Source organism: Artibeus jamaicensis, unplaced genomic scaffold (genome assembly GCF_021234435.1).
Source record: "Artibeus jamaicensis isolate MK-2021 breed Jamaican fruit bat unplaced genomic scaffold, CSHL_Jam_final contig_519, whole genome shotgun sequence".
In the NCBI taxonomy this organism is placed as follows: Eukaryota; Metazoa; Chordata; class Mammalia; order Chiroptera; family Phyllostomidae; genus Artibeus; species Artibeus jamaicensis.
In genome coordinates this window covers 48,749,930-48,767,651 of record NW_026521871.1, presented here as the reverse complement: position 1 = coordinate 48,767,651, position 17,722 = coordinate 48,749,930, and the positions used below count along the sequence as shown (strand labels likewise).

Here is a 17,722-nt window from a genome sequence, read left to right as displayed (position 1 = left end):
GTTATTGTATGTGTTAAAAAGGGAGAAGTGTCCTTACATTATAGTTTTATACTGTCAGGGCCACACAGACCCTCACATAGATTTTGGGATAAAACCCTCACCTAAGGTATGACTTCACACATCCTTTTTTGGATATTCCTGCAAATCATCAGGCAAAATTTATTTTTATTTTTTTATATTTAAATTTATTTTCACACAGTGATACATTTTTCTATTTTCTTTTATGCCTCTTATTTTTCTGTTTTGTTAATCCAACCTTTTGTACACCAAAGGATAAACAATTATTTTCCAAATTTTTCTTCTGACATTTCTATGCAATCTATTTTTACATCAAATTATGAATTTTATTTTTACTATATTTTGGTATTTTATTAATTTTTCATGGGTAGCTAATTATACCAGTACCTTTTATTAAACAATTTATTTTTAGCTACTGAATTGAAAGGACACAATATATTTTACTTCTGATTTTTGGGGGTGAATTTTGTACCAGAACCATATTATTTTACTTATATGACTTCTGAGTAAATTTTGGTACCTGTTTTCCATAGTAGTTTCTCCAGATTTGTTTTATGTTGAGTTTTTCTAAGAGCAGTTTCAAAAACTAGGAAGAAAAAGAATATTACTGTAAAAAAATTTATGACACACAAAACCAAAGAGAATTCAGACTTGTTTGCTCTCAAGTGAGATTTCCAGGAGAAATATTAATTCTACTCTAGGCTTCTCTGTGTCAGGTCTATGAGCTCCGTCGGGAGGCCAAGTCCACCTGCCCAGGAGTTCCAAGTGTGGAAATCGAGGTGTTTTCTGAAGATACTGCTTATTTGTCAGCACAGAATCCCCGAAAGGTAATTTTCCTAGGGTGTTTCCAGAAGGAACATGTGGCTTGATCATCCATATACCTTTTCCAAGACAGGCACTATGAAAAATATCCAGATTAGTACAGAGAAAACCCCTGGAGTTACACCTTAAGTAAGTAAAGGTCTATACCAAAGTTTCCCAACCTCTCCACAGTAACATTTGGGGCAGGATAATTCTTTGTTGTGATGGGTTGTTATGCATATTTTAGGATGTTTAGCAGCATCATTGGCCTCTACGCACTAGATTCCAGTAGCATCTCCCAATTTGTGAAATTCAACAATGTCTTTAGACATTGCCAAAATATCTCCAGGAGGGAAAAATCATTGAGAACCACTGGTGTTGGCTTATTTTTCCAGAAGTTGAAATAGTTGAATATTGAATACTATAGTCTCAGTAAAAAACCTTCTTCTAATCACCTGGTTTCTCTATTTGGGGTTAGGGAGCTGATGAGGGGTATGATTTGAAGGGAGGAAAAGGTTGAGATACTATGTCTTTATACTCTTTCCCTTTTCTCCACCAGGGAAGAGCAATTGGAGAGTTCTCTCCTGAAGTCAGGGCTTGGCAGAGCATTTGGAAGGACCCAATGAGAAGGATACTTTTTTTAAAACAATACTTTATTTATTTATTTTTCGAGAGAGGGGAAGGGAAGGAGAAAGAGTGGGAGAGAAATATCAATGTATGATTGCCTCTCATGCGTCCCCTGCTGGGAACTGGCCTGCAACCCAGGCATGTGCCCTGACTGGGAATTGAACTGCGATACTCTGGTTCACAGGCCCATGCTCAATCCACTGAGCTACATCAGCCAGGGCAAGAGGGATACTTTCTTGATGCCCCTTATACCTTGAAGCCTTCACCTAGTTTGTTTCATACCTAAAAAGTCATGCTTTTTTTGAGGTATTAGGTACTAATGCAGTGAGAGAGGGTGTTGATAAATGGCTCCCCCTTTCCTTTGTTCTGGTGTGCAGAAGTCCGACTCTGTCAGTGTGCTCTCAGAATGCAGCACCATTGACCTGCAAGATCCCTTCAGGTGGGTACCTGAAAGCATTCCCCACAAGGAACCAGACAGATGTTTTCCCAAAGGTAAGTGGCTGTATTCCTGTGTCTACTTCAAAGAGTATTTGGATGGGATTCTGTTATTTTTGAAGCTTAGTGGTTTTGATATATACATTCTTTCTACTTCTACTGGAGACAAACTGAAGAGAGGTCACTCATAGATTTTGGGGTCATTTATCAGGTCCAGACAAAGGGGATTTCAGGATATTCTTGATTTGGGTAGGCTCAACTTCAAAGACCAAACACCAGGGTAGAAAGTTCAGTAAACTTTCCTAGAAAGCCCACTGAGCCAATATGCCTGTCACTTTACATAGTCCCTAGTACATCAGTTGTCAAGATATGTTAACACTTGAATCACTGACCAGAAGAACTTTACTATAAGTTTAGGGCTGACTAGAACCCCTGCCGGGCCTTCAACGCATCCCTCAAGATTCTTCTCTGCAAGCAGGATCTTTGTCTCTGGAGCCAGACTTCCTGAGCTCAAGTTCTGGCCTCTTCACTTACTAGCTTGTGACTTTAATTTCATTAGCCTCTCCATGCCTCCTTTATAAAATGGGTGTAATAATAGTACCTGCTGCAAAGTGTTGTTGTGAATATGAAATGAATGAATGCAAATCTCTTAGAAGAGTGTCTGGCACATAATAAGCGATCAGTAAATACAGCACTTCCTGATTCCTTGAGGGATACAGTGGTTCCTTCTGATGTGCCTTCATTATTTCCTGTATTCACTGAGGGGAATTTATTTGTGTCTGTTTCCCCCACGAGGTTCCTAAAAACAAAAGCAGTAACTTAATCAGTATTTTATCTCTAGTGTGAGAATAGAACCTGGCCCAGATTATGGGCTCAACGAATGTTGCTAAGTATATAGTAAGTAGCTTAACAAATGAATAACTGAATTTAAAAATTCTCCATAAGTTTGAGACTAGACTGGGTTCAGAAAGAACATGAAGAATGAGTTTTAAACTCATTCCAGGTTGTCTGACAACACTGAAGCTGCCCATGGGGTCAGAGGTCAGGCTAGGAATAGATTACTATCCTCTTGACTTACATTTAGACTTGAGGTGCGCACAGGATGTCAGCAGTGGAGATGATGACAAAAGTGGGGGAGGGTCCCAGGAGAAGGAGCCAAGTAGGATAAGAAAAGCAGACTTTTAGAAAAATTAATTTATTGATATTCTGAAAGATGAGAGGAGGTAAGGGGCAGGCTGAGACCTCACAGTAATTTAGGAAGATGATGAGAAAAGGAGTGGAATGTTGTAATCACCATGAAGTAAGCATCCACAGAATTTAGGAGGAGAGTTGGTGAAAAGGGAGATGTAATTCATGCAGAAGGGTTGTGTGTGCTGGGACCAAATGCTCAGCTATCTGTAAGTATCTTGACAATTGGTTACATTCTTCCATGGGTGGTTGACAAAGTCTGTCTCCATCCCTACCTCATTCCCCACAGTCCCTGGGACATTGTTTACTATTGCCAAACACAATCCTGCTTAATGACTAACCACAGAATCTCAGTAGCATACAATAGTAAATATGATTCAATTCGTTAGACCAGTTGTCTCTGCTGATCTTGGCTGGCTTTATTCATGTGAGTGGTATGGACTGGGAGTCAGCTGATCTAGCCTGGGTTTAACTATGCAGCTCCGCTCTGTATAACATGTCTATCCACCTCCTGGAACCAGAGGTCTGAATACACTTTTCTTAGGGAGATGGTGCAGGAGAGCAAGTGGAAACATGCAGGGGCTCTTGAGGTTTGGGTTCCAAACTGGCTCACTCTGCTCTATTGGCCAAATCAAGTCACATGGCTGAGCCCAGATCCAAAGGGTTGGAAAAAGACTCCACCCCTTTAGTGGGAGAAATTGTAAAATCACGTGGCAAGGGGCATGTGTACACAGGTGGGTGAAGAGTTGGGCTATTAATGTAATTTACTGCAGACACTATGACAGTGCTACTGCTCATTCCTCATAGGCCTGAGTTGCTGCTTCCCGTGCTGTGCTGTGAACAAGAGAAAGTCCCCTGGGATCCTTTGGTGGAACCTACGGAAAACCTGCTACCAGATTGTGAAACACAGCTGGTTTGAGAGCTTTATTATCTTCGTGATTCTGCTGAGCAGTGGAGCATTGGTAAATTATCATGTCTTGTGGGGACATTGGGAAACAAGGCAGCTGGGGGAGCTGCATTGTGACTTTGCCCCTCATGAGGCTGTGAACATAGGGAGAATAGGCAGGAGTGGGATCTTTACTTCTGGAGTCATGCTTCCTGGGGGGAAACCCCGAGCCAAATGCGCTTTACCTGGAGGGAAGCATGATCCAAACTAGCACCCTAAAATGACTCCTGAAGCTGGCCTTTGACCCCAGGTCTGTCTATTAGTCTTGGAAGATTTCTAGACATTTTCACAGTATCCTACCTGTTTCCTCCTTCAGGCAGCAGTACTCCTACCCTCTCTTTTCCTGAAGACCCTAAGGCTGCTTTCTAAAAGGTAAAATGTTAGAAAAAGGCTTCAGGGACCAGATCAGGATATAATAAATTGTCTTGGTGTTTTCCATCACTTAATCCCTTAAGAGGAGAGACTAAGAGATGCTGCTTTATGACAGATCCTTCCAAATCGAGGAGTAGTATGCCCCAGTGAGGTTTGGAAATAACAATCCTTCAGCCCCCATAGCCACATAGTCATAAACTCCTTCCTGCTCTCTCCCCTCAGCTCTTGGTCCTTCCTGCTTCCTCTTCACCTGCCCCTTTGCTCTTATTCTCTCTCTCTCTCTCTCTCTCGCTCCCCCATCCCCATTCTATCTTGTGTCTCCCCTTAAAATGGTCATAATATAAAACTAAATTTTCTTACTATTCGTTATATCAGGTGAATGGAGCCCTGGGTTCCTCCTTTCTGATTTAGAGTCAGAACGTTTCTCAGTAAGTTGCTAGCAAATAGAAGGGGACTAGAAACTATCTCTCTTCTTTACCCCTGACTTTCTGGTTAGTGCTTTACACCTATTCCATCTTTAGGTAAAAGGAGATGAGCACATACCGGGGCCTCTGACTGACAGACATCCTCATTTATATACTTACCACGGTGTCAATTATTCCTCAAACCAAAAAGCAACTGTTTCGAAAACTATCCAAGAGAATGTCCATGATTAATTTTTATTGCTAATCCTTGGTCTTTGGTTCCCTGTTGTCTTCTGGTGATTGCAATTTTACTGGCTGTCTACTCTTATTTGAGTGGTACAGGCTTTTCATTTACACTAGAAATGCTACTTGGTGTCTGTGCTAGTCAGTGAGAAAGCAGTGGTGGTGTCCAAAGGCCATAGACACATACCCTGTGGCCCCATCTGAGAAAACTTAGAGAAGGAGCAGAGGGCACACAGTCCTCCTAGTTCTCATCTGCTTTCAGCTGAGGCAAGTGTAGGCAGGGCAGAGTGAGAGTGAACACACAATGCAGAGAGTTCCAGAGGAGGGACCCAGGCCCTGTTTCACCATGCACATTTGTAGAGAAATAGAGAAAAGAAATATCTCGTTTGATTGTCATTGCCTGTGGTGTATGGACCAGCAGCCTTAGTTATCGCATGGAAGCTTGTTGAAAAGGCAGTCATGAGCCCACTCTGCTAACTCAGAACCTTCATGTTTGGTGCTCGTTAGAATTTGAGAAGCTCTGGTCTGGGAAACTATGTAATAATAGGAGCTTCCTGGATTAGTAGATGGCCTCATCGTAATGTGGGAGCCTCCAAAGAGCAGTTGCTAATATCAGCTTGCTCTTCCATTGAGCTAACTCAGACCTGCTGAGCCAGCTTGTTGCTAAGTTTCCAAAATGAGAGAAAAAATGAGTTTCCAGTGCCATTCAGGTTTGTTTCTCTTCCAGAGCCAAACACATGGACAAGTCCCTTACTTCTAGAGACTCGGAGTCTAGTAGGAAGGACAGATGGAGTCCAGGCAATTATAGACCAGGACCATAGTGATACACTCAGAGAAGCAGTAGGGGACATGAACCCATGTGAGGTGGCAGCTAACCCAGTCTCAGGAGAGCTTCCTATAAAAAAGACAGTTAACCTGAGATCTGAGGACTGACAAGGAGCCAGTGGGGCAGAGGCAGAAGCAGAGACAGAAGGCCTTTTCTAGCTAAGCCCACTTGGGAGCTGGAAGTGAGACTTACTCTTTTGCATCGTTCTTCCCTAGGCCCACGGAGCAGTGAGATTACCCCAGTCCCCAGCAGCAGGGCTGATCTCTCTCTTGCCTCCCGTTTCTTGGCAGGTTTGCTGTCAGGGCCCCTTCTTTTCTTTCTCCCATCCTCAGTAATGCTGTTAAGGCCAGAAGGACAGTGTACATCCTGGTTTGTAGACCCTGAAGAATCATACATAGACTTTGGGTGAAGGAAAAGTTTGTATGTAGCATGAAAAAGGGTCTCTCTAAAAGCTAGGATATCTCATTTTCACAGTCACGCTTAATGAATATTTACCGTTCAAGGCAGTTTACACTGGGAGTTCTAGCCTGTGGCTTCTCAAACTTCTGCATGTCATGGTGCGGGCACAAAATGGTCACATGTGTAAGGAACACTGGGGCAAAGAGGTAAGGCTATTTGTGGTGGGACATGATGGGCCTCAGGGTGGGCAGCATCCAGAATGTGGGCTAAGGTGTTTAGATGTGATGTTAAAATCAACAGAGAGCCACTGAATAGAGTCACTAAGGTAACTAGGGGAATAAAAGATGGTGTGTGTGCCACTGGGTGGTTCTAGAAAAGTTGGCAGGATATTGTTGGCAAGAGCTGAAAGAACACCAGGAACACCAGGACGTGGTGGGGTGGCCGGTTAGGGAGGTGTTCTTACCCTCCAGGGGCCGGCGACGAGGGCCTGGGCAGCACAGTGGCAACAGGAGCCTAGAAGCAGGGTTTTTCTTCTTCCAGTTTTACTGAAGGAACTGATTCCACTGGAAGATTCAGCCTGAGCACCTGTTGAGCAAAATTTTATTATCGAGAGAGATACTAATTTATTCGGATGAGGATGGAAAAGAAAAAGTAAAGTCAGCAAGGAAACCTGTGCAAATATTCAGCCTGCCCTATGGCTGTGTCTTATCGTTTCAGATATTTGAAGATATTAACCTTCCTAAACTACCCAAAATTGAAACGTTACTTAATTGTACTGACAATATTTTCACATACATTTTCATCCTGGAGATGGGTCTGAAATGGGTGGCCTTCGGCTTTGGGAAGTATTTCACCAGTGCCTGGTGCTGCCTTGATTTCCTCATTGTTATTGTAAGTTAACCACCTGTGCCCACACAGGTAGGGGTTCGGGCTGGGGGAGGGGAGGTGTCCAATGGGGGCTGTTTTTTCTGTGTGCCTCTCCAAAATAGTTTTTTCACAGTACGTGGAAATCATGGTCGCTTATCTATCAGCAGCCCTGACTTTCCTGGGATCCACTCCTCATACCCTGCATTTTAGATGCATGTCACCTCAACCCTTCCCATGATGGCACTTGTCCACTTCTCTCCATAATCACTGCTCATGTGGATCCAGACTAACTTTGAGTAGCCTCAAATTTCCCTTTCCTTTCAACTTTTTATTTCTTTTCAGGACTTTTCAAAGCAGGGTAGCATCCAACAGATGGGGCTGACCTCTACCTTGAATGCCAAGCAACATAAGAGGATTATTCACTTATGTTCTTTCACTAAATCTGCACAACAGTGTTCTGCATTAAGCAGAGTAATACATCATTTATCACATTACAGACAAGGAGCCCTGAGGCTCACTCAGCCAGCAACTTGTTTCAGGTGAAACTGGAATTCACTCTTTGGGCTACATGATGCTAAGGCCAATAATAGTGAGAGTAGATTACATTTTTTTTAGTGCTTTCTCTGTGCCCAGTACTCTGCCGTATGCTTCATCTGGAGTCTCTCTTTTAGTTACCACTGCCACTCAGTGTGATAGGGATACTGTTGTTTTTCCCATATACATAGGAAGAAATTGAGTTACAGAGAGGCTAAGAAATATGTTCGAGATTACCTGGGTAGAAGTGGTAGAGGTGAGACTCAAACCTAGTAAGTCTCACTCCAAAGCCTTTGGTGATTTTAATATCTGTATCCCTTTGACCAAGATTGAATTAGTTAGACTTTTGTGCATGCTATTAAAAGAAGTAGAGCCACAGACCTGACAGTGTGGCTCAGTTGTTTGGGCATCATTCTGCAAAGCAAAAGGTCATAGGTTCGATCCCTGGTCAGGACACATGCCTGGATTGTGGGTTCAATCCCTGGTTGGGGCGTATCCAAGAGGCAACTGATTGATGTTTCTCTCTTTCTCTCCATTCCCCTCTCTCTAAATTCAATAAACATATCCTTGGGTGAGGATTTTAAGAATTATCAAAGGAGTAGACATGACAACTGCATAAGCACAAGCCATAGAGTTAGCACACCCCACCGGAGAACCATAATTTTGTTGGTGGACACAAGTAGGTCACGTAGTTCAGCCACCAGTGTCATAGGACCTTCAATGGGAACGTCCACGTGTCTGTCATGTAGCTCTCTGCCAGTGTCCAGAGTACACATCACTCTGTACCCATTGTTTCATCAGATTGTAGTGAAGGATCCACAAGACGGTGGGCAGGTTATCCGTATTTCCATTCTAGGGACCTGGGCTGTACTGGTCTAAACTTAGAAGATGGGCCCTAAAGCTTCCTTGGCTGCTCTGTCCGTATAACCTTAAGCAAAGTGCTGAAGGTTTTGACATCAGTTTTCACGTGGTAAAAATGAGTGTGGGCTCTACATCGCCCCAATTTGACCAGATACAAAATGGAAAACCAGTCTAACAATAATCATTTAAAATGTTGAAACAGTAATCCTATACCACACTGTCAAAAAAAAAAAGAGCATCAGGCTCAGACGGTTTTCCAGACAAGTCCTGGCAAACTTCCAAGGAGCAGAGGAATGCTATAGACAGAATGTTCGTGTCTGTATTCCTCCCTTCACGGTTCGCATGTGGACATCTGATCCCCATTGTGTTGGCCTTTGGAGCTGAGTGGGACATGAGGGCAGAGCCCTCATGACTGGGGTTAAGGATTTTATAAAAGAGACCTTGCAGCCCCTCCTCACCCTTCTACTGCGTGAAGACACGGCAAGAGGACACCTGCCTAGGGACCAGGCAGTTGGCCCTCAATCAGACACTGACCCTGCTGGTGCTCCGATCTTGGGTTTTCCAGCTTCCAGACTGTGAGAAACCCATGTCTGTTATTTATAAGCCCCCCAATCTAAGTAAGGTATTCTGTTAGAGCAGCCTGAACCAAGATTAGCAGTTAACCCCAACCTCACTCAAATTGTTACAAAAGATAGAAAAAGAGGGGAGGCTTGGAAACTTATTTAAAGATACACGTATAACCTTGATAACAAGCGGATGGAACAAAAAATGAGTAGAATAAGAAAAGAAATTATATTATAATTATATATTTTTATAAATCCCAGAGAAAGCACTCAGTAAGTGTGGTCCACCATTGCTATCATTAGCTTCAGCAACATCGTGCAGACCAAAGCGTGATGCCCATTTCCACCTGAAACAAGTTGCTGATCCTCTGAGCCTCAGGTTTCCTTGTCTGTAGTGTGGTAGGTGACATACAGTGCTGCTTAATTCAGAACACTGTTCTGCAAATTAAATGAGAGAATGTGAGTGAATAATCCTTTTATGTTGCTCATGAATCAGGATAATATAAAATGATCTTTATACTTTTTGGAGTAGAAAAATGAGAATACACACACACACACAAGTAGGTAGAGCAGAGGTTCCAGGTGAAAAGGTGTCCCTCTAGGTTCCAGGTGAAAGTGTATGTATGTATGTATGTGTGTGTCTGTATTCAACTATATCAAAATGAAACACTTTTGTTTTTCTATTTACCAATTCCATAATTATCATTAAAGACAGGCCAGAGCCTGGAGACAGTATTTACAGTTACATAACAGATAATTATTACTCCCAGCATATAGGAACTCCCCACAGTTCAACAAGAACAACAAGAAGACAACCCAGCGTGAGAATGGGAGAAGGACACAAACAGGCAATTTACAGAATTGGAACTTTTGGAACTTGAGTCACTAATAAATGTATGAAGAAATACACACTAGTTATATCACCAGCTAGCACATAAGCACATAGTAAAATGAGAGACTTCTTTTGATTGGTCAGATTGACAAAAATTTTCAAGTTGAATAATAGCTAATACTGAGAAGGTTATATAAAAATGGAATCTAATCACAGCTAACAGTTGAATTGGTTGCAGTCATTTTGGGGAGAAGTTTTGCTGTTTTGTAATTAAATTACAAATGAGCCCAGTTTGAAATCCAGAAATACTACTTCTAGTTATACATCTAAGGAGAACTCTTGGGTATGTACCCAGGGGAAATGCACACATGTGTCCATTTTGCACGGAACCTATTCACCAAGGAGGAATGGATTCATAAAGTCTTCCACAAACGTTAAAAGGAGTAAACTATAAGAGCACATATCGACATGATTAATCTCAACAACATAGTGCAGAGTGATAAATGCAGGTTAGGTAGAAAAAAACAAGATAAGACTAGAAGATGACTCCCCACCCTGGAGAATGCTGTAGAATGGTAAAGAACGTGTTGTTCTGTGCACGTGTCTCGCCAGTGCCTCCCAGTTAGGTAGAGCAGGGGTTCCAGGTGAAGAGGCGTCCCCTCGAAGCATGTCTTCCCCGACAGTGGTGACAGTCCTTCGGCAAAGCCGAAGAGCTGCTGAGTCTTGCCCCCCTTTCTCTCTGCCTAGGAACAAGGTAAAGTATTTGTGGAAAAGCTGCTTAAATAACTCCCCCAACAGGCGATGCTGTTACAAACAAAAGAACAAACAGCAAGCCCACTTAAAAAAAAACAAAAACATAAAATCGATGGTGATTTTTTAACAATTGGTTACAGATTTTAAAATCCGGTTACTCTGTCATATTAACTCACTTAATTTCTTTCAATTTGCAAATATTTTACCACTACAATTAGATCAGTAGGATTAGTAGGGTATGTTTTTAGATAATAGTGAACTTTGACATCAGTTTGTCAGGAGTATCCACTTCCTGACCCCTGAGCCAGCCTCTGAGGCGCCACATAATCAACAGGAATGGCTGGAGATCTGTCAAGAGGTGTCTTCAACGTCAACTTGGCATATTTATTATGTTTTAAGGGTATTCTCAGAACTTTCCTATCCTTAGTCCTGAACTGTTGGGAGAGAAAATTGGATTCAATTCCCTAAACAGGAGCTATTTTGGTGAGGGGATATATTACCAAACAAGTAATTTATTATTTCTTTGTAACTTAATTTTGACATTATTTCAAACTCACAGAAAAGTTGTAAGAAATAGTATAAAAAATCCTGTATACTCTTCCCCAGATTCACCAGTGGTTAACATTTCACCCCATCTGCTTTGTCATTTTTTTATCTTAACTGTTTGAGATTAAGTTGTAGGCAGCACATCATTTTACCCAAGGGTAGTTTAGTGTTTGTTGCTATGAACAAGGATATCGTCTTAATAGTCACAGTGCGATTATAAAAGGACGTTTAACGTGGCCCAATACTAAAACCTTCATGCATTTTCAAATTTTGTCAGTTGTTAACAAAGTCCTTTACAGTTACTTCTCTGTGTCCACCCATCTCCCCCGACCACCCTCCTGCCACCTCAATCCATTATCCAGTGCAGGACCCTATACAACATATCATTGGCTTGTCTCTTTGGTGTCCTGTAATTCACAGCAATTTCTCAGCTTTCTTTGTCTCTCATTAAACAAATAATGTAAATGCATGGTTCTCACCTGCATGGACTGTGACTTTGCCAGAAAAGGAGAAAAAGAGCCTCTTCCAGCAGTTTCTGGGTCTGGATAATCCACCTTGCCTCTCAGCCCCACATTTGTTTTGCTGGGCACCTAGCCAGGCGCACTACCTGGGGCGTCTCTTCCCACCAGGTGTCTGTGACCAGTCTCATCAACTTAAAGCAATTGAAACCCTTCCGGATTCTGCGAGCACTGAGGCCCCTGCGCGCACTGTCCCAGTTTGAAGGAATGAAGGTATGTTCTTCAGGTGGGTGGGAGCAACATTCTTCAGCTGGCAGGGAGAGGTGGAGCTTTCCTCCCTGGGCCGGTGGGCTTCCCTTAAATTGCCAAGCTTTTCCTGGGTTCCTTCCTAGCCAGCCCACTGCTTAAAATCTGAGAAATGGAGAAAAGTGTAAGATAAAGTCTCCATCCTAAAAGAGCTTCTGTGACAGCAGTCTGGGCTGTGGCTTCCCTTTGACCCTAACACAGGTGTCCCATAGGTCTCCACATCATCATTAGAGGACACTTCTTAAGTGACCCTTAGTGGGGACAGAGAGGACCTGTGGAGCCGAGAGCAGGGCTTGTCCTGGGGTGGGGGTGGAGAGACGGAGCTCTAAGAGACACGGCCCCGCACATCAGGCCTCTCCCGGACGATTGAGAGCTTGACGAGTATCTCACAGCTGTTATGTTTTCCATCTGTTTTGTTTCCTGAAGGTGGTGGTTAATGCTCTCATAGGGGCCATACCTGCCATTCTGAATGTGTTGCTTGTCTGCCTCATTTTCTGGCTTATATTTTGTATCCTGGGAGTAAACTTGCTTTCTGGAAAATTTCAACGATGCTTTAATAAAACAGGGAGCTTGTCCCTATTAAGTCAGAAGGATATGATTTATGAAAACCAAAGTCAATGTATAAGTAGAAATCTCACCTGGACCAACCTGAAGGTCAACTTTGACGACGTGGGAATGGCTTACCTTGCCCTGCTGCAAGTGGTAAGTGCTGTCAGTGTGTTTTTCACTCTTAGAAGAATCATAAATTATTTCTCAACTAAGGAAAGTACAGTGACTCCCTTGAGATAATGGAATCAAATCCCAAATCCTCATGGACTTGCCCTCCACTAAGTGTCTCCAACTTTATTGTCTACTGAGCCTCAACTTTTAAGTGATGTCCCTGTAGGGGTCTGCTCATCTCACCTGCTGTGTATGGTGCCTAGTTCTTCAGAGCTCCAATCAGAGAGGAGTGGAGCCTCAGGCCAAACCATACCATTAGTAACAGTTCCCTGTCGAAAGTTAGTCCCGGGTCAAACCCCGGTTGCCAGGACTTGCACAGAGAGTGCAGACAGAAGTGGCATCAGGAAAGAGCCTCCAACTGGCTCTTACTGACAGTTGGTTCACAGCTTCTCCGGCAATTTTTAATGCAGACATTTTTTTTGTTTTTAAAGTTTTTATTTTGTGCAATTTCAGAAGAAAAAAATTAAAGACACTCGTCCTTGAATTCCCTTCTACTGTTCTTTTATTTGGACATTCTGTCCTGGAAGGGCAGGACATCATCTTACATATATGTGCCTACTGGCCTGACTTGCTTTTGCACCTGCTGATGTCAAGTCTATAATTGTGTTCATGTTCATCTACTTTTTGTTGCAGGCAACGTTTAAGGGCTGGACAGATATTATGCACGCAGCTGTCGATGTGGGGAAGGTGAGCTTGTGTTCCGCCATGTTCTAGAGTGCTAGGGTCAAATCAAGGATATTGTGACTACATCCTAGCATACTGCAGAGTCCAGTCCCCTCTCCCCATAGTGGCCAAGGAGAAACCACTCACATAGAAGATGGAGCCAGAAACAACAACAGAACCAAAAGATGCCTTGATTTTTTTCTCTCAACTTTTCTCCCACCTTTTCTCCACATGGATGGATAGGGAGAAGCCATTTTCAAAGGGGACTTGCTCTTGACCTTGGGAAAACCTTAAAATTGGCTTCAGGCTTTCTAGAAACTAAATGGGTTTCTGGCAATTATCAACCATTGAATTCTAGTTAAATAAAAAGTGATTTTGGATTTCCAAAGTTAGAATACTCAGCGATCTAGTTTATTTCCATTTCCCAATGGGAAGATGGAGTAATAGAAAGAAGACTGTTACCCAAAGCCACGCTAGGAGCAAATAATTGCATCAGGAGTGGGATCAGCATTGTTTACTTTTTCCTGTCACCACACTTGTGTGTGTTGCCCTGTTTGAGAGCCCTCAGAGTTGATGTCCTGCACACAGTAGGTATTTGATACATGTGAGCTGGTAGTAGCGATAGAGGTGCTACAAGTAGTGGTATGGGAGTAGTAGAGGCAATTCATAACCAAGGAAATATTTTAAAATATTAATGTGCTCATTTTTAAAATCAGAATATGTGACCTTCATTCTATTTTGCTTTGAACATCCATCTGCCTTGAGGTGGAGCTGGGAGATGGGGAGGAAATCTTATGCCGATGCATGATAGAAAAGGTTTGCGACTTGCATATGTGTGGGAGTATGTGGAGCGGGTACCTGTCCTGATGCTGATCTTGGGACATTGTAGCTGGTGTGTGCTGGCTTCCAGCATGATGGCCCTTATCTGTGTAGTCACAGAGCATACTGCTGGTCTCAAGTGTTGAAATTATAAGTGGTTAGACCATGGACATTTCTCCTCCCTCAACTTCTTCTGGACTCAGACATGGACCCACTACCGTATTCTACACATGGTCTCCTGGCCCAGTGATCTACTGCATTGCTTGCTATGAAGCCCACCATGGCAAGCTAGTGGCTATCAACCCCATGTCCAAATCACAGGAGAACTGAAAAAAGATTGAGAGACTTCTCTCTGTCCAGTTATGCTACCCTAGCCTCTGATGCTTTTAGTCATACTTCATGCAGGGGGACCTTGGTTATAGTCCATTTGTGTCCATTCTGGAGCTTGATCATTCATTTATCCATTCATTCATTCATTTACTCAAGGCATGCTACGTGTCACAAGGTATGCTAGGCACCAGGAATTCAAGAGTGACAGACACAAACACAGAGTAAATAAGTGTGGGCCCTGTGTGAAGGACGTAATTGTTCAACAAGAGTTGGTAGTCAGTCACCTCTTCGCAAAGTAACTGTGCTCCTCCCCTGACTCCCTCCCCTTGTATGGTAGTACCTCGGGCTGGGGGAAACAGAGGGGCTCACTGCAAGGCGTCACAGCAGCCTGGAGGCTGAGGGTTAACGCTGCTGCTGAGAAAGACCTGGTCTTCTAGATAAGGCAGCTGATGTAGCTCGTATTTCTGTCCAGTAATTGTTTTCTTCTCATTTAAAAAATTCCTAGGAAGGCGAGTCGCCAGCGTTCGAGAAGAACATAGTCATGTATCTGTACTTTGTAGTCTTTATCATCTTTGGCTCATTCTTCACTCTGAATCTCTTTATTGGCATTATAATTGATAACTTCAACCAACAGCAGAAAAAGATAAGTATTGGGGTTGTCCTGATTTGGTATGTTACCTCTCTCCTCCAAAGCACTTGAGTGAAACATAATTCTGGTCTGGATCATTGTACAAAGTAGCCTTTATCATCAGCATGGGAACAAAGAAGGAGCCACTTGAAGAAGATCCTTTTTTCTTTTTATTACTTTTTTCTTATTTATTCTATTACAGTTGTTTTAATTTTTTCCTTTTTGCCCCCTTCCACCTAGGCACCGCTCTCACCTACAGTCAATCCCCTCTCCATTGTCCACGTCCATGGGTCACTCCTACATGTTCTTTGACTAGTCCCTTCCCCTTTCCTTTCCCCATTCACCCCTCCCCTCCTTTCCTCTTACGTGAAGATGTGGCTTAAAAGGGACGAAAAACAGATGGGTTTCACTAAATCTTTGTTTTTTCTCTCCGTTCTACCCTTTAACTTGAAGGACATTGTTGAACCCTAGTGAAAAGGCAATTATCAGGATTAGTATTTGTGACAGTATAGTCATATTTTAACAACCTTTCAGGTGGAGCTGTTATCCAAAATAAAAAGAATAAATTTCCCTCTTCAGTAAACTGTGTCCTGGCTCCCAACATCCAACTCTCAGCAGATTTATTGAAATAATTTGGAAAGAAGATAGTTGGAAAATATACAGATTTTTTTAGGGTGATTTCCCCCCATGTATTGTAATAAACAGATTTTCCCCCTGATTTTGTCATTCATAGTTCATGTAGAAAATAAAGGAAGATTAAAAAAATTTGAATCACCCATAAGGTGACCACCAGATGATAACCATTTTTGATTAAGGCTCATCATTTTGGTATAAACCCTTCCAGTTACTTAAATATGTGGTCCTTCTACACAGTTGAGATTGCACAATAGTTTTAATTTCATAGCTTCCCCTCCTTCCCAATAGTTATGAGCCTGTGTCATGAAATCATCTTTGTTGTAAGAAGTTTCAGGGCTGAAGTATATCTCATATTATGGATAGATCATAGTTTTTCCTAATCATTCTTCCTCCCCCCCCCTTTTTTTTTTTTGATATTTAGGTCATTTCTAGATTTCTTGTTCTTCTAAAACTACAAGTGTGCCTGAACTCTCTCTGTGTATCTCTGATTACTTCCTTAAGGTGTTAAAGGTATTGTCAAGTAACCTTTCAGAAACAGTGTGGGGGAACCTTTTTGTAAGATACAAAAATGCCTCTTTCTTATTTTTTTATCATTCCAATTTTTATAATTTTTTTCTAGCTGATGGGTAACTCCCTCCCCTTGTATGGTAGTACCTATGAATGAGGTAACAGTGTTATCTCATTATTTTATATTCATTTATTTGGTCATTTGTGAGGTTATCCAGGGTTTCACAGGAGAGTGGCCATGGGTATTTCTCTCCAAAGAATTTGTTTTAGCCCTTGTCTCTTTTTAAAATTGAGATTGTCATCTTTTATTATGTTTTTATATAGTAAGTCCAGTTTGTGACTTGCTTCTTGTATTTTTGTAGTGACATTTTTAACTTATAGACCTTTAGCATTTTCATGGGATCAAACTCCCAGGCTTGACCTTTTCAACTCTCTTGTATTTATGAATTCTAAAACCAGGTAACTAACTATTCACCTTTGGTTTTCCTTTTTTTTTTTTTTGTAGTTTTGTTTTGTTGTTTTAATTTTCTGTTGAACTCTTTTAACCCATCCAAATGTATCTTGAAACTGATGAACCCTCCCAGTGTCTACAGGGTGACCGCTCACTGCCCTTCCACAACTACATCAGTGCTGTTGCAGCCACACCCTGGTACACCTCCGCTTCACAACTGTTAAACCCTGTACGCATCACATTTTGACGAGAAAAAAATATTTCAGCCCTTGGTGCTTGCTCGAGATGGGACTCTTTGCACTTGCTAGAACTTCTATGAGTCACGACACCACCCTGCAAGAGAAAACACTAGTTGTCAGTTTCAGCACTTGTCATGAGTTCTGAAATGAAATAATGATGAGCAACGAGGTACCAGTGTACTTAGGAGTATGTCATGTGGAGTCACCTCTGTCATTTGCAGCTTGATTGCAATCAATACCTGCAATTTGGATGTCTGGTCTTGGGATTTTAGATTTCAGCTAACATTTAAAATCACTGGTTTGATCAGTCCATAGCAATTTTGTTTTGTCTTACTTTTATTACAGAAAATTTTAAACATTCAAAAGAGTATATGCTAAAATGAACCCAAAATACCCATCACAACATTTATTGATTTAAGAACATCCTTATGCTATCTATGACTTCACCCAATTCTGCCACCAGATTTTTAAAAATAGAACAAATCGCAAACATCATATCATTTCATCCACAGATATTTGAGGGAGGGAGAAAAAAAGGGAGAGAAACATCGATGTGAGAGAAAAACATCGATCATTTTCCTCTTGCACACACCCTGACTGGGGACGAAACTTGCAGCCTGGGCATGCACCCTGACCAGGAATTGCACTGGTGACCTTTCCATTTGCAGTATGCAACCAACTGAGCCACACTGGCTGGGGCAGAACATCTCTCTTTTTACTGTAGCCACAATTCTATTATCACACCTAAAA

At 42.1% G+C, this 17,722-nt stretch overlaps 1 protein-coding gene across 1 annotated transcript in view; it reads left to right on the top strand.

Annotated features, from left to right (window-relative positions):
* Positions 1-17,722, top strand: part of SCN11A (sodium voltage-gated channel alpha subunit 11) — a 133,597-nt gene that overhangs the window by 103,778 nt on the left and 12,097 nt on the right. Inside the window, exons 19-26 of the mRNA XM_037148344.2 lie at positions 735-845; positions 1,824-1,938; positions 3,877-4,031; positions 6,977-7,150; positions 11,845-11,946; positions 12,406-12,681; positions 13,333-13,386; positions 15,017-15,154. Of these exons, the coding sequence (XP_037004239.2) occupies positions 735-845; positions 1,824-1,938; positions 3,877-4,031; positions 6,977-7,150; positions 11,845-11,946; positions 12,406-12,681; positions 13,333-13,386; positions 15,017-15,154 (1,125 nt within the window). The remainder of the gene's footprint in view (positions 1-734; positions 846-1,823; positions 1,939-3,876; positions 4,032-6,976; positions 7,151-11,844; positions 11,947-12,405; positions 12,682-13,332; positions 13,387-15,016; positions 15,155-17,722) is intronic.